Source organism: Apus apus, chromosome 15 (assembly GCF_020740795.1).
Source record: "Apus apus isolate bApuApu2 chromosome 15, bApuApu2.pri.cur, whole genome shotgun sequence".
In the NCBI taxonomy this organism is placed as follows: domain Eukaryota; kingdom Metazoa; phylum Chordata; class Aves; order Apodiformes; family Apodidae; genus Apus; species Apus apus.
The window spans coordinates 1623974-1638187 of record NC_067296.1 but is presented as its reverse complement, the minus strand read 5'-3'; the positions used below and the strand labels follow the sequence as shown (position 1 = coordinate 1638187).

Genomic DNA, 14214 nt, shown 5'->3' with positions numbered 1-14214 from the left:
CTGTACTCAAAGCACGTGCAGAGAGAGCTTGGGTCTGAAAACATCAATAAATCTCTTTACTTACAGAAACACAGCTCAGTAGAAGCAACTAGAAACATTCCTCTTGTACTCCAGGCCCTCGAAGCTGCATCTCCACCAGCCCTGGCAGAAAAGCAAGTGCCAGGGCTGTTTGGGGAACAGGCAGCGCCTCTGGGAGCAGAGCTGGGGCCTCCCGAGCTGCCCCAGCAGCAGCTGCTGCTTGAGGTTGGGGTCCCTGCTGGGAGCATCAGATCTGCTACAGCCCTGGGACGTGCTGGGCAGAGCAGGACCTGAGCCCCGGGCTGGGAGCAGGGTCAGCCTTGGGCTGCTGGGCCCTGGGAAATGGTTCCTCCCCAAAGCAGAGAGTGCTCAGGGCAGCCCAGTGGTGGCAGCTGGGCCTCAGGACAAGGGGACAGGGCACCGTGTTGCTGCAGGGGGGACCAGCAGCCCCAGCCTGGCAGCAGGCAAACGCGGGACAGGCCAGGGTGCTGTCCTGCTGCTGCTGGTTCCAGCTCCATTTCCACCTCCAATTGTCACCCACTTGGCCTTAGCCCGTCGATCGAGCCTGGGACCTGGGTCCCTCCTCAGAGCCTTCCTGCCTCCCACAGATCAACACTCCTGCCCAGCTCAGTGTCACCTGCCAACTGACCGAGGGAGCACCCCATCCCCTCCTCCAGAGCATTGGCAAAGGGACCAAAGAGGACTGGCCTCAGCAGTGAGCCCTGGGGAACACTCCTGGGACTGCCCACCAGCTGGGTTGCTCTCCTCCATTCACAGCTCTTCAGGCCTGGCCATCCACCACTTTTGTACCCAGGGAAGTACATGCCAGTCTGGGCCAGATGGAGCAGTTTCTCCAGGAGAAGGCTGTGAGAAACAGGGTCAGATGCTGTACTGAGCTCCAGGGAAACACCCACAGACTTTCCCTCATCCACTAGCTGGCTCACCTTGTCATAGGAGGAGATGAGGCTGGGCCAGCAGGACCTGCCTTTTATGAACCCCTGCTGACCAGGCCTGATCACCTGCTTGTCCTGCTACATAAAGGCACTCAGGATTGTCTGCTCCATCACTTGCCCTGCCACTGAAGTCAGACTGACAGGCCTGTAGTGCCTTGGATCCTCCTGCTGGCCCTTCTCGTAGACAGGGTCACACTGGCCAATTTCCAGCCTGCTGCAGCCTCCCCAGTTCCCCAGGACTGCTGGGCAGTGATGGGAAAAGGCTTGGTGAGCACTTCCACCAGCTCCCTCAGCCCGCTTGGCTGGATCCCATCCAGCCCCATAGACTTGTGTAGGTCTCAGTTACTAAGCAGGTCATTAACTATCTCCTCTTGGATTACAGGAGCTTCGTCATTCTGCTCCCCATCCCCGTCTTCCAGCTCAGGGATCCTAAGCTGAAGGCCAACAGTCTCCTTCACACAAGGTGAAAACCTGGCTTCCTTCAACTGCATCCATCCCTCCACCAGCCCAGCAGCAAAGCTGCCTGAACCAGACAAAACCACAGTCTGGTGACAACCTTGAAAGGTACAGAGGCTAAGCTGATGTTCATCACACCAGCTGCTCTCAGGTGTTGAAGAACTTGGAGAACCAGCTGCAGCTGGGCAAGGGTGAGAGATATTAACTCTGGCACCGTTTTTATCAGTAAACTTGACATTAAGTCATTTATATCATTAAGCTTAAAGATTATAGAATCCTTTAAAATGGATCATTTGTGTTCTAGGCCTAGTATAAGACTTGATAAGTAAGCTGCTAGCATTGTAATGGTCAACCTTTATAGGTTATAACCTTCTTTAATTATAAGCAGTCAAATTCACTGTGAATTTCACACTTCAGCTTCTGGTCCCATCTCCCGATGTCCCTACTTGTGCCTTCTGCTTTCAGGAGTCAAGACCCCAGTGCTCTATGCAATCAATCTTGATCTGTGCAGATACAGCTCATCTGCCATCCCGTCCCACCCACGACAAGGAGGGAAGATGGGACAGACGAGGGCCCAGACACCCGAGGGCCTGTCTTGGATGAAGGAGGCACGAGCGTGTGGGGACACACTCTTCATTGCAAGCACGACGGTGTCAGGTCGATCTTTGCTGCCCACTGGAGCTGCCCAGGGGTTCCGCACCTCTCCTGCCACATGCCAAGCCAGGCCATGGGCCCAGCCCCCCCAGCTCACACCCTCTTTTCTGACAGGGGCTGCTGGGGCTGGACCAGGACAGGCTTCACGGGCAGCCCCCTGCGCCGTGCTCCTGCTTGGGGAGGGGGCTTCGGAGCCGCCGGAGGGACAGGCTGCCTGCAGAACTGGGGGCCCGTGGAGCTCGGGAGGGTGTCCTCAGCAGCACAGCTCTCCTGCCCGTCCTGTGCTGGGGATGGCCTGGGGACAGGCCTTCCTGAAGGGGCAGGGGGGGGTTCAGTCTGGGATGGGTCCGGGGTCAGTGCAAGCTCAGGCTCACAGATCCGCTTCAGTACGGACTCAACCATCCGACGCGCCATGGCCCTCAAAGCCACAGCGTTGGCCATGGCTGCTGTTGGCTTCAGCTGCCTTTCACGCTCTAACTTCTCCCCTGCTGCAAGATCCTCAGTGTCAGTGGATCTGTCCTGCCCAGCCCGTGTTGCAGGGCGCTGCTGGAGTCCGGAGATGCCCCTTGGGATGTTCTCCTTGGTGTTCCCGTGCCTCGGGTACGAGACACGGGCAGCGTTTCCGTCTGGCTGTGGGCACGACGCAGACACCTGTCTGCTGGAGACACCTCCTCTGGGAAGCTCCAGGGTTTCACAAGATGTTCTGCTCCCGTCCCGTTCCAGCTGCGAAGCTACAAAGGATTCCAAGGTGGAGCAAACACTGTTGACAGCTTCTCTGCTGAGTTTGCCAAGGGAGGCCGGTGAAGATGCCCTCTTGGAAGCTGCTATTTCAGCTTGTACTGCTTTGTCTGCCGTGGATTTGCCCACTCGGGTGGCTCTTCTGGCAACCGGCTGCTCCTCCCGCCTGGCTGCCGGCACGGCCTCAGGTGCTTGGGACTTTCTGGATGACCACTGCTTCCTCACTTTCTCCAACACAGTGGCTACAATCTCTTTGGCCATCAGCCTAATTGCCTGCTGGAGATCTGCAGAAGTCTGTGGAGGTTCTGCCCTTCCAGCGCTGCCACACAGTTCTCCTCCACTGACGCTCCCAGCAGCCCTCTTTAAAACAGAGCCAAACTGGTCCCGAGGAGCCTTCACCCTCTCCAGCACTTGCTTCACCACAGTCTCAGTCAGCTCTTCAAGCAGAGCCTCTCTTTCCATTTGTTGTTCATAGGCAGCTCTGGACGTGCTGGCAGCACCCAGGTCTGGCTTCTTCCTGGAGTCAGCATCATGACTGACCCCCCTGGGCAGCTCAGCACCTTCCTGTCCCAGTTGAGGTTGGCCCTTGTCCAAAGCTCCTTTCCCTCTTCTGCACCGCTCTGCTTTCTGGGAGCTCTTGCTGCTCTTGGGTGCAGGGGGGCAAGATGGTTTCTGAGGCTTCAGGAGCCGCTCTACCAGGCGAGAAGTGTCGATGGATATCAGCGGCTTGGGGGCAGCCTTCCCCTGGGCCAGGTGTTGCTGAAGCCTTCCCTGCAAGGTGACAGCAGGTTGTGGCTCCCTGGGGCCTGCCCAGGCGCTCAGGGCCCTGCGTGCCGAGGCTGCAGGCGCAGCCCGGCCAGCGCTCTGCTGCAGCCAGGCCACGGGGGCAGAAGAGAAGGGCTTCCCGCAGGACTGGCCTGCTTGCCCAGCACCTTCCTGCCCGCTGTGCCCAGCCCAGCCCCTGCGCTAGCTCAGCTCCCAGCCGCCTTCTCCTGGCCCCGCCACAAGGCCCAGCCCCACAGCCCCCACCTCTTCTGCACTGACCCCCTCCCCGAGACGCAGCCAGTGCAGCCCCAGCCCTCGGCCCCGTGCTGCTGGCAGCTGCCGCCAACACCCCGCTTTGCCCACCTCCCCTCGCCGGGACATCTTCTCTGCCTCCTGCTTCTGCGTGGTCAGGTACTGCCTGTACTCGTTGAACTGCTTCAGAGTGCAGACCACCTGTGGGGAGACAAGGGGAGAATCAGCCCAGCCCTGCCAAGCCAGCCACGCAGGCTGCCTTCCCGACACAGCCCCGACCCGGCGGGAGGCAGGGAGGGAGAGAAGCAGGGTGGAAGGGAGGGAGGCAGGGAGGCAGGGAGGCAGGAGCTGCTCCTCCACACATACTCCCTCCCTCTGCACTCAGGGAACCCTGCTCACGGGGAGCCCTCTGGATCAGCCCCACGGCCTCCAAACCTACTTTGCCATCGCGGGTGATAAGTCCCTTCCTCTTCAGCCTCTGCAGGTTGTCTTTGCGCTTGTGGTACTCCTGCAGATAGGGGTCATGCAGGCTGTTGTACTCCGTGTCCAACCGCCTGCTGTAGGGATCTCCCAGATCCCAATAGCCGGTGGGCTGGTGAAGCTGGAAGAGAGACATGGCAGAGTGTGAAGGGGCAGGGAGAGCAGCAGGGAGCAGCGCAGCAGGGAGCCAGGAGCTCCCCTCCACTGCCCAGCCCTGCCCCACTGAAGGGCTGCAGCTCCCGCTGCAGAGCAGCTGCCCACAAGGACTCCTCTGAGGAGACCCCGTCACAGAAAAGAGCTTTTCCAGCCCTTGCTGCTTCCTTTACCTTTTCCCCCAGCTTGGCCCTGTAGAACACAGGCCTGGAGTGGGGCGGCACAGGGACCTTGACCCCGAGGGGCAGCTCCAGCAGCTCCCTGGGGCCCATCAGCCCAGCAGCTCCTTGTCCTGCCTGCTGCCTTCTGTGCCCGGCCTGGGAAGAGAGAGACACTCGAGGCGCCAGCTCCTCAGCCTCCTGCCCGGCAGGGGCAGGACAGGGCAGGTGCCACAGCAGCCCCCGCCATGTCCCAGGCTCCCCGGCTGAGCCCTCTCCCTCCCTGCTCACCTCTCTCCTCTGTCCTGCTCCACTGGCTGGGTCACCCTTGGGGACACCAGCTCGTCTTCCTGCACAACGCTCCATGGCTCCTTCCAGAGCTCTGGCACAACTGCGATCCTGCGCTAGCACCTCTGTCTCCAGGGGCAGCTGCTGCGGACAGCACAGCTGGGCTCCAGCCACGGCCTTTATATAGACATGGCTGGTGGCCCCATCCTCACGTTGCCATGGAGCTTCCTTGTGACATCACAGTGGCCTGTTGTGACGTCACCGGGCTGCTCTGGGGACGTGGGGGGCACCTGGAGGCCTCTCTTGGACAGGCCTGTGGGCCACCCGCTCTTGCTGACCTGGCTCTGAGAGGTCTTCTCCACAGGCCCCTTCCCACCTCCACGGTGCTGTGATTCTGGGAGGCAAAGCAGGACGAGGGCAGGTCATGGGAAGGGCCTGATGGCTGCACATGGGCTGGGAGAGCCTGTGGTGGCACGAGCATGGTGCCATCCCTGCCAAGAAGCTCACTGCAGGTGACAGCAGAGAATTTCGGGAGCTCAGCCAGGGCGGGAGGAAGGAGGAGGTCTCTGCCAAAAGCCTGGGCAGGGGCTGCTGTGCAGAGGGGCAGAGGAAGGCAGTGCTGCTGCTTCCACCCTCGCAGCCCCCTTGGGCACACACGTGCTCTCACCCAAACGGAACGTGGTCCAATGCAGGACGGGACAGGAAAGAAAAGAAGGAAACTAAGAAGAGCATTGAGAGTGACCTTGCAAGGCTGGAGTAGCAGAGACAGCTGGTAGCTTCCTGACATCGGAAGAGGAAGCTTTGTAATTTGTTCTACTGAACGATTTTTTTTCTGTAAATAAAGAGATGTGTTGGTGTTTTTCAGCCCCAAGCTCTCTTTGCATTTGCTTTGGGTTGGGTGGGTGGTTGTAGGACCCTTCCAGTGGAAAAGATTCCATTCCATTCCAAATTCAGTTCTGTTCTACTTGTACGCAAGAAGCACTGCAAGTGCTCCACTGCCCACAGCGATGCAGCGTGATGGTGAACGGGGTGGTCTGACCAAGCTCCAGTGGCAGGGCAGAAGGTGGGTTGCTCCAGCCAGGCTGAGGGCAGGAATGGCAGCCAGAGCTGTGTCCTTGGCAGACATGGCAGCCTGAGCTCTCCTCGGGCACAAAGCAACAGGCCTGGCCCCAGCAGCAGCGGGGAGGCGCAGGGAGCTCTGCTGCCTTGCCCGGGCAGAGCTCCCCTGAGCTCCTGCGGGAGGGCAGGGGCTGCTGGCTCAGCAGCTGCGGGCGGAGCTGCTGGCACCTCCAGGCAGCACCGGCTGCTGATGCAGCAGAGCGTCTTCATAAAGCTGCTCTGGCAAAACGATGACATCCCAGTCTTGCCTTTCTACAACCGCGTGCCCTCGCTGTTTCCCCAGGGTGGGATCGGGGGAGAAGCAGCAGCCGCTCCCGGCCTGGGACTGGCAGCGCGGTGACCGCTCCAGCTCCCCGCCCGTCCCCCCCGCACCGATGCCCGGTGCGCTGCCCAGATGCTCCAGCCAACCCCCCCCGCCTGCCAGGCTGGCTGCGGGCACCCTGCTCCCAGGTTCCCTCCCCGGCAGCTCCAAACTCAAGCTCTCAGGTTAGTGCGGCTAAGCCAGTGTCAGAGCAAGGGATTCAGCTGGCGGCACAGCATCACCCCCGCACCAAAACGCCCCTGGTTAAAGCCACGTAGGGCTGCAAGCACAGGTTGCCGGCTGCTCCTTCAGGCCCCGGGAGCCCGGCCAGCGCTGCCCTCCCCCGCCTCCTCCCACCCTTGGCCACCAGGCACCCGCTCCGCGCGGCGGGTCAGAGGAGGGAGCCGCGCGGGGCGTGAGAAAGCCCGCGGGTCTCTCTCCCCCATCGCCTCCCCCCTGGGCACACGTCCCAGCAGCTCGTCCCCTCCTCTCGGCCCCGGCGTCTCCCGGCCCCTCAGCCCCTCGGGAGGTGCGCGAAGCCGCCTCCGGCCCCGCGGCTGCCGCGGGCGCGCTGGGACCCCCGGGCTGCGGGGCGAGAAGGGCGGGCAGGCAGGGAGGGACCCCCGGGCTGCGGGGCGAGAAGGGCGGGCAGGCAGGGAGGGACCCCCGGGCTGCGGAGCGAGAAGGGCGGGCAGGGAGGGACCCTCGGGCTGCGGGGCGAGAAGGGCGGGCAGGGAGGGACCCTCGGGCTGCGGGGCGAGGAGAAGGGCGGGCAGGCTGGGCAGGCAGGAAGGGACCCTCGGGAGGGCACGTCCCCGCCGCAGAAAGACCGCGGCCCTACTGTATCCCCGGGGCCGGGGAGCCCTCCTCCCCCAGGGCCGCGCTCCTCGGCGGGGCAGCCCAGCCCGGCCCGGCCCGGCCCGGCCCGCAGGAAGGGGCGTCGCTGCCGGGCGGGCGGTTCCGGGCTCCCCGCGCAGCCGCGGCGCTGCCCAGCCTGCCGAGCCCGCCATGGCGCCGGGGCGGCGGCGGGGCCTGCCCGCGCCGGGCTCGCTGCTGCCGCTGCTGTGCGCGCTGCTCCGCGCCGCCGCCGACACCAGCGCCGGCCGGGTAGGGCGGGGAGCGGGGCCGGGGGGTGCCGGGGGTTCCCGGAGAAGCGCGGGGCCGGGCTGTGCGCTGGGTCGGCCGGGCGGGCAGAGCGGGCAGGACGCGGCTGCCTCCCCCGCTGCCGGGCCCGGCGGGGACGGACGGGGCTGCGGGCGGGGAGCCCCGCTCGGGGCTGCCCTTCCCGCTCAAGGACGGCGCGTGTCGCTCAGGCCGGGGGTCCCGGGGTCCGCGGCACCGGGGGCCGAGGCAGCCGGCGTCCGGTCTCCGGGCCGTTTCGTAGCGGGGCTTCGTCCCGGGCCGTGGGTGAGGTCTGTGTTGAACAGCGCTCTGGGGCAGTGTAGAGGCGTGGGGTTGTTCTGCCTGGAAAAGACCTCTGAGGTCATGCAGCGTGCAGCCCGCTCTCCCCGGCGCTGTGCTGAGCCGTGTCCGTGCGGCTTTCAAACCCCCCCCGGGACCGTGACACCCCGGGCAGCCGGGGCCAGGGCCTGACAGCCCTTTTGGGCAAGAAATGTTTCCTGTTACCCAATCTCAGCCTCCCTTGGCACAAGTTGAGGCCATCTCCTCTTGTCCTGTTCTTCTTTCCCTGGGAGAAGAGACCAGCCCTCCCTCACTCCAACCTCCTCCCAGGCAGCTGCAGAGCCAGCAGGTCTCCCCTCCCCTCCTGGTCTCCAGGCTGGACACCCCCAGCTCCCTCAGCTGCTCCTCCTAAAACTTGTGGGGCACTTCAACATGCCTGGCCCAGGTGCTGTCTCGTCCCTTGCTTTGGAAGCAAGGCTGGGCTTTTCTCTCTTCACAATGGATTCTGGTGTCTTCTTGTTGCCTTAAAGACGTGGGGGTTGTTCTCCTTCTTGTGCTCCTCCTGACTTGAGCCCCTTCCCCACTGTTGTGCTGTGTGAAGATGTGCCTCTCCTCTCCCCCTGCTCCCAGGGGTTAACGGCCAGTGCTTGTGGTGAGGAGGTGTCCTGTGGGTCAGATGGATTGTCCTCCTGGTTGCAGAAAGCTTACAGGGTGTTTGTCAGTCTCCTAGTAATCCTGGTCTAGGTATTGAAGTGGAGGGCTGAAATATTGGCCAGAAGAAGCAGAGGTGTGTGCAGGGGGGGGCGTGATGAAGAGTTTCTGAAGGCAAGTCCTCATTCAGGTTTTACTGCCATTTGCACTTCATGGTGAATTAATAATATACCTTTTTCTTGTGGTATCAAAACAAGGGAGGGGGAAGAGAAGGCAGGGAAAAAAAAAAGTAATCCTGAATTAATGTTTGAAAAAGCTGTCTTGAGCATTTTGACAAGTTTGACGTGTGGTTTTATCTGAAGCTGCATTTTTTGGGGGAGGCAGGGAAAAGGGACAAAGCTCCTTGAGAAGAGTTGGCTGTTTTCCTGTTTTGACAATTTGCTAGATACCTGCTGTTAGTAGAGGAAAATTCCATCTAGCCTGAGTCCCTGCAAACTTTCTGAGTGTGGGGTGTTTTTTTTTTTTGGTTGGTTGGTTTTTTTGGAAGAAATGTTCCTGCGTTTGGTGTCGGTGTGAAGCTGAACCTGTGTGTGCAGGGATGGCACAGGCTTGTGAAGCTGCTTGGTCAGAGTGCTGGTCCCAGAGGCAGCTGTAGGGGGTGGGCAGTGGGTTCCTGGGAGCCTGCTGTGGGGGGGACTGGGAAATCTTGTGATGACAAGGTGACAGGAGGTCTCTGGAACAAGGACAGAGGTGCTTGGGTATTTCTGGTGCCTGTTCCAGTTACTCAGTAGGGATGGTGGCCTTTTTTCAATTGGCAGGTCTGTGTTGTCCTGTCAGGACAGGTGATTAAAGTGGGTCTTTTGCCATTCCCTGGGATCAGATGATATTATCACATTATCACAGAATCACAGATTGGTGAAGGTTGGAAGGGACCTTTAAGATCATCAGGTTCCAATCCCCCTGCTATGAGCAGGGACACCTCCTGCCAGACCAGGCTGCAGAAGCCTCATCCAACCTGGCCTTGAAAACACCTCCAGGGAGGGAGCAGCCACAAACTCCCTGGGCAACCTGTTCCAGTGCCTTCCTGCCCTTGTGGTGAAGAATTTCTTCCTGATGTCTAACCTAAATGTCCCCTCTTTCAGTTTAAAACCATCACCCCTTCTCCTATCACTACACTCACCCAACCAAAAAAAAGAGCAGTGGTTGAATTTTTTGGGGCTCGTTTGTCACTTTTTTGAGGAAATTGTTCTGATCTGTTAAGTTGAACACTTACCGTGGCATTTTACCATCTGTTTCTTTCTTTTTCAGGGTTGGTTAAAAACTTATGGCTACTTACTTCCATCTGACAGCCACACATCAGCCTTGCAGTCGGGAAAAGCTGTGCAGTCTGCAGTTGCCTCTATGCAGCAGTTTTATGGGATCCCAGTGACAGGAGTTTTGGACCAGACAACTCTTGAGTAAGACTAACGTAGGCTAATTTTGTCTTTCCCTTTCTTAACGTGTTGTCATCTCACCTGGGTAATTATTCCAGCGACCAGAAGTCCTTGAAAGGGATAGTTTTGACTGACTCAGCCAGAGGAGTCTGGCTTGTGAAAAGGTGTCCCTGACAAAAGTGGACAACTTCACCTGCTCTTTTGCCAACGGTACCATTTGCTAGTGTGAGGAGAAGCTCTTGTTTAGTGTCATTCTGGGTACATAGGTCCCCATGGCTGGTGCACAGGCAAGGCGTGAATCCTGTGAGCTTCTGAAAGCAGAGAACCTACAAGGGTTTGTTTATTTCCATCTCTGTCTGGATTGAGGTGATCATCTGGCTCCAGAAATGACTTCTAATGTATTTCTTCATTGATTGGAGTTGTGGATCTCAATAGATGCTGTATTTGGAGAGGCACTGAAGTGAGTTGTAGTCTGGTGATGATTGTCAAGACTACTTGTTGCCATCTGTTGGACATTAGATGTTCTGGGCTGTGGGTTGACAATGAGTTATTTGTTATTAGTGATCAGTGTCTTGATAGCAAAAAAAAGCATTGGGCTGAATCACCTAGGCTGGAGGGACTTTGTTCTTTGAAGGCTGTTGCCTTTACTCTGCTCTTTGGTGTGGACTGTGAAGTGTGGCATGGACGTGGTGTTTGTTGCTGTCTGGATTCCTGTTGTCTGAGTGCCTGGATGCCCTGTATTGGCTGAATCTGTCTGCTCTCGGTCTGGACTGGGAGAGCACCTTTTGATGAAAGCAGAATGCAGGGGAGGTCTTGTTAATGTTTTCTTGGGGAAGGGAGCATCTCATGGTGAGCAACAGAAGGCGGCACAAATAATAGACCTTGCTTGGGCCCTGCCTGAGAGTTTTGCCTTGACCTTCCCATATTGCATTAACAGACCCTTTTAGAGTGCTCTGCATGGTTCTTCATCCCTCCTGTTATGGCATTCAGTTGGCAGAAGGGGCACAGCAGCACAAAAGAAGGGGGTGCAAAGTAGCCAAACCGTGTGAAGAGCAGAGAGGCTTGGTTGCATGCCTTCCAGACTGTAGGAAGAGGGAGAAACAGAATAAACTAGTGAATTGGGCAGGAAAGGATCATCCTGGATTGGGAGTGCCTCTCCAGTGCATGTAACATTGCCTCTTTTAGCTCACAGGAAAATCCCTTTGTTCTCCATTGAGGGATAGAAAAAATCCTGTTTGTTTGCTTTTCAAATGAGTTGAAAACTAAATCCTTTTTAAAGGTGGGAATTTTCCATGTGAGATCTCTCTGCCATCAGTAAGACTGTTTATAAGTGAGTGCTGAGGCAGAGCAGAGAGCAAGGTTGTGCATGTGCAGTTGGGATGCTGAGTTGGAAAGGTGTGGGGGAAGAAGGGGCTGTGATCTTGGGGTGCTAGTCTGAAACTTGAGGGAGCTGCTGCTGCTGCCCTAAGGGTTACTGGAAGGGAGCAAACAGCACGTGGGTGTCCCTGCTTTAGTAATTAGAAGTATTTTTGTGGAGGAAAGGAAGGTGTTGCCCACAGTTTACTGAGTTTGTAGATGGCTGGAGTTTGGTTGGTGCATGAGCACCCAAAGGCTGATGGATAGAAAATGCAGATGGTTCCCTCTTCTGGAACTCAAGTCTCCAAAGGCTGGAACCCTCAGCTGCAGCCAAAGGCAGGTGTGCCTTGCAGGCATGTTCAGCTGCTCTACCTCCATCTGTCCTCAGCTGGTGGGTCCAAATGTTGTGTGGCCAGGTGGAGCAGGAGTACCTACCTACACATTACATTACAGGAAAAAGAGGTGCTAATTTTGAGCCTGTATTTGGAGTTGGAGGGGCATGTCTGGCTGGACCTTGGTGGGCTGTCACTTCCTCAGATCTGGTCGAGGACACAGAGCAAAAGGAGGAGTGCTGGCAAGGCAGGTTGGGTCTGAGAGCCCCGAGTTCTTCAGCTGTTTGCTAGGCTGTTGTTTCAGTCTGTGTTACAAGTTTTGAGATGGTAATTATTAATTTTTCTGTCACTTTTGTCAGTGTCATAAGCTTTGTCCTTTGAGGTGACTTTAGAATCAGAGCGGAAAGTTATTCTTTTCTGTGGTTTCTTTGCAAGAAATTCTGTTTATGCTTATTATGGGAGCCTAAAGTTTTTAATCTCCTTTCCCATGTGCCTCAAATCCCAAACTTGTTCTGTCCTCCAAGAGTGGTCCCCAAGTGTGTGAAAGCTGCCACACAGGCACACTGGTGGATGGAACACCACCACTGGTGTTTCTTACTGGTACCCGAAGGGCAGTGGTGGGGTGGGGATCTGTTCAGCAGAGGAGCTGTCTTGAGGTAGCAGGTTGAGGATGTGGAGTTTCCTGTAAGGAGGGCAGGAGGAAATACATAAAACTGCCTCCTTGTACCCTGCAGTTGACAGTGCCTCAGCAAACCTGGTGTCTGCCTGCAGCTGGTGGGTGGAACTGTAATACAGTCCTGGGAGCGTGCTGGGAGGGAGGGCACAGCAGCACCTAACAGGAGTGGTAACTGTGGTGTTTGTCAGAATCCATCACACGGCCCTGGAGGGAATCAAGAAATAGTCTTCCTTGTCTTGGAAGTGTCTTGTCCTTTGTCTGGAGCCTGTTGTGTAGGTCTCTCCCCTTGGGATGCACAACAGCCCCGTTCAAAGGTGCCACTTCCCCCAGCTCAATAGTAGGTGATGGAGAGTGGCAGCTTCCTCTGTTAGGAGAGTTTTGTGGAGGGCTTGGAGCCTGGACTGGGGAAAGCAGCTGTATCTGGACAAGAGCTGCATGGCACTGCTTCTGAAGTTACCTGTTTTCAGCATGCCAAGCAGCTGGAGGAGTGCAATAGCCCATGTGTAAACAGTGCCAAGTGTAAATTTTGATGATTGAGTGTTATTGGTGCCTTCATTAAAAAAAACAAAACAAAACAGGGAAGCAACCATAAGTATCTGAATCCTGCTTCAAGCAATTGTGTTTTGTTGTTGTTTCTGATGTGGTGTGTTTTATAAAGCCCCTGGAACACAGGGTTATCCACACTGCTCAGTAGGGAGAGGCTGTCAAAAAGCTTGGCTGAAGATGAAAAGCAGCAAGATTATTTTGCCATGGATCTGCCCTGCTGAGAAGAGATGGCCAGACCTGTACCCTGTCCCATGTGATAGACTAGGGCCCATATGTCAGGGAAGTAAGTTGGATCAGGGAACTGAGCCAGGTAAACATTCTCAGCTTGACGTTAGCACAGGCTGTTGACAACTTGGTTACTGGCTCACTCTAACAAGGTAGTTGGGCTTTTTTACTAGGTCTGTTTCAGAAAGTGTGTAGCTGAGCTCTGGAACAAACTGTGGTGGAATGTGGGGGTTCAGACAGGCCCAAGTGTACTGGGGTTGGAGGAGGAGTTAGGCAGTCGTGTGTAGCATAGGGCAGCTCTGCAAGTGCTGATGCCTTGGAAGCTTTGGCTCAAGAAGCCCTTAAAGCCCAGGCTGCTGGTATTTTTATCTTCTAGATGATCCTAGTGATGATAAAAGAGAGGTCATTTTCTGACTGTAACCAGGGCCTGATGATGGTGATGTTCAGAGTACTTGAGTTCTCATGAAGCTCAATAGATGCACACCTAATGCACATTATGGTTTGTAGTTATGCAAAAACCTCTGTACTGGATCATATGGCTGGAATTTCTTTGGGGAATATCTAGGTGAATACAGGCTACAGTAAGCCTGGCATTTTCTAGCCAAGTGGTAGGAGCAATAAAAAGAACACAGATAAAGGATGCTTGGAAAAACACTGTGTATTGAGGTTGAATTAATGTGACTTTTCTAAAAGCAAACCTTAAATGTACAGCTTTTCTTTGAAGGTGGCAGCAGTTGTGTGGGCAAGACAGATCTGGTTTCCACAGGTTGCTTAGATTTGTGCAAGATGTAAGTAGGGAAGGTCTGTGCTAGCTTTCCAACACAGCACAGTATGTAGAACAACTCTTGTGTGCTCTGTTCCTGGTGGGGAGCAGATGACAGATGACTGCACTGAAATTTGGAAGCATCTGTAGTTTTTATATGTAGGAAGTGGGCTAAGGAAGGGTCAGCTGCTTGGCTGCCTGGACTGGGAGCAGGAATGTCTGTTGTGGAGGAATGTTCTTGTGAGGCTGTATAAGGCAAAGTGTCTGGTTTTTATTTAAAACGTGTCATCAAAGGAAGTCTTGTAAACCATCTGCTGGTGATGGGAAGACACTCCCTCCCTGAAGGTGTGGGGATAATGTTCTTAACAGATGAGATGTGCATTGTTTAGGCTCAAGCAAATGGGCACATGGGGACTACTTGCCACTGGCTGGCTGCAATGGATGGAGGAATGTCTGCATTTGGAGGTAAAAAGTTATTCCCCAGGTGGCTGGGAAT

The 14214-nt window shown here is 56.5% G+C and overlaps 1 protein-coding gene across 3 annotated transcripts in view; it reads left to right on the top strand.

Annotated features, from left to right (window-relative positions):
* The first annotated feature begins 7339 nt into the window (after positions 1 to 7339).
* The window catches only part of MMP24 (matrix metallopeptidase 24), a 47292-nt gene continuing 40417 nt past the window's right edge, over positions 7340 to 14214 (top strand). For 2 of the 3 annotated variants that reach the window (XM_051633491.1, XM_051633490.1), the window contains exons 1-2: positions 7340 to 7442; positions 9696 to 9844. In XM_051633491.1, coding sequence (XP_051489451.1) covers positions 7344 to 7442; positions 9696 to 9844 — 248 coding nt within the window. In that variant the 5' untranslated portion in view covers positions 7340 to 7343. Of the gene's footprint in view, positions 7443 to 9695; positions 9856 to 14214 lie in introns of those variants that run through there. The other variant, XM_051633492.1, reaches the window with a different exon arrangement.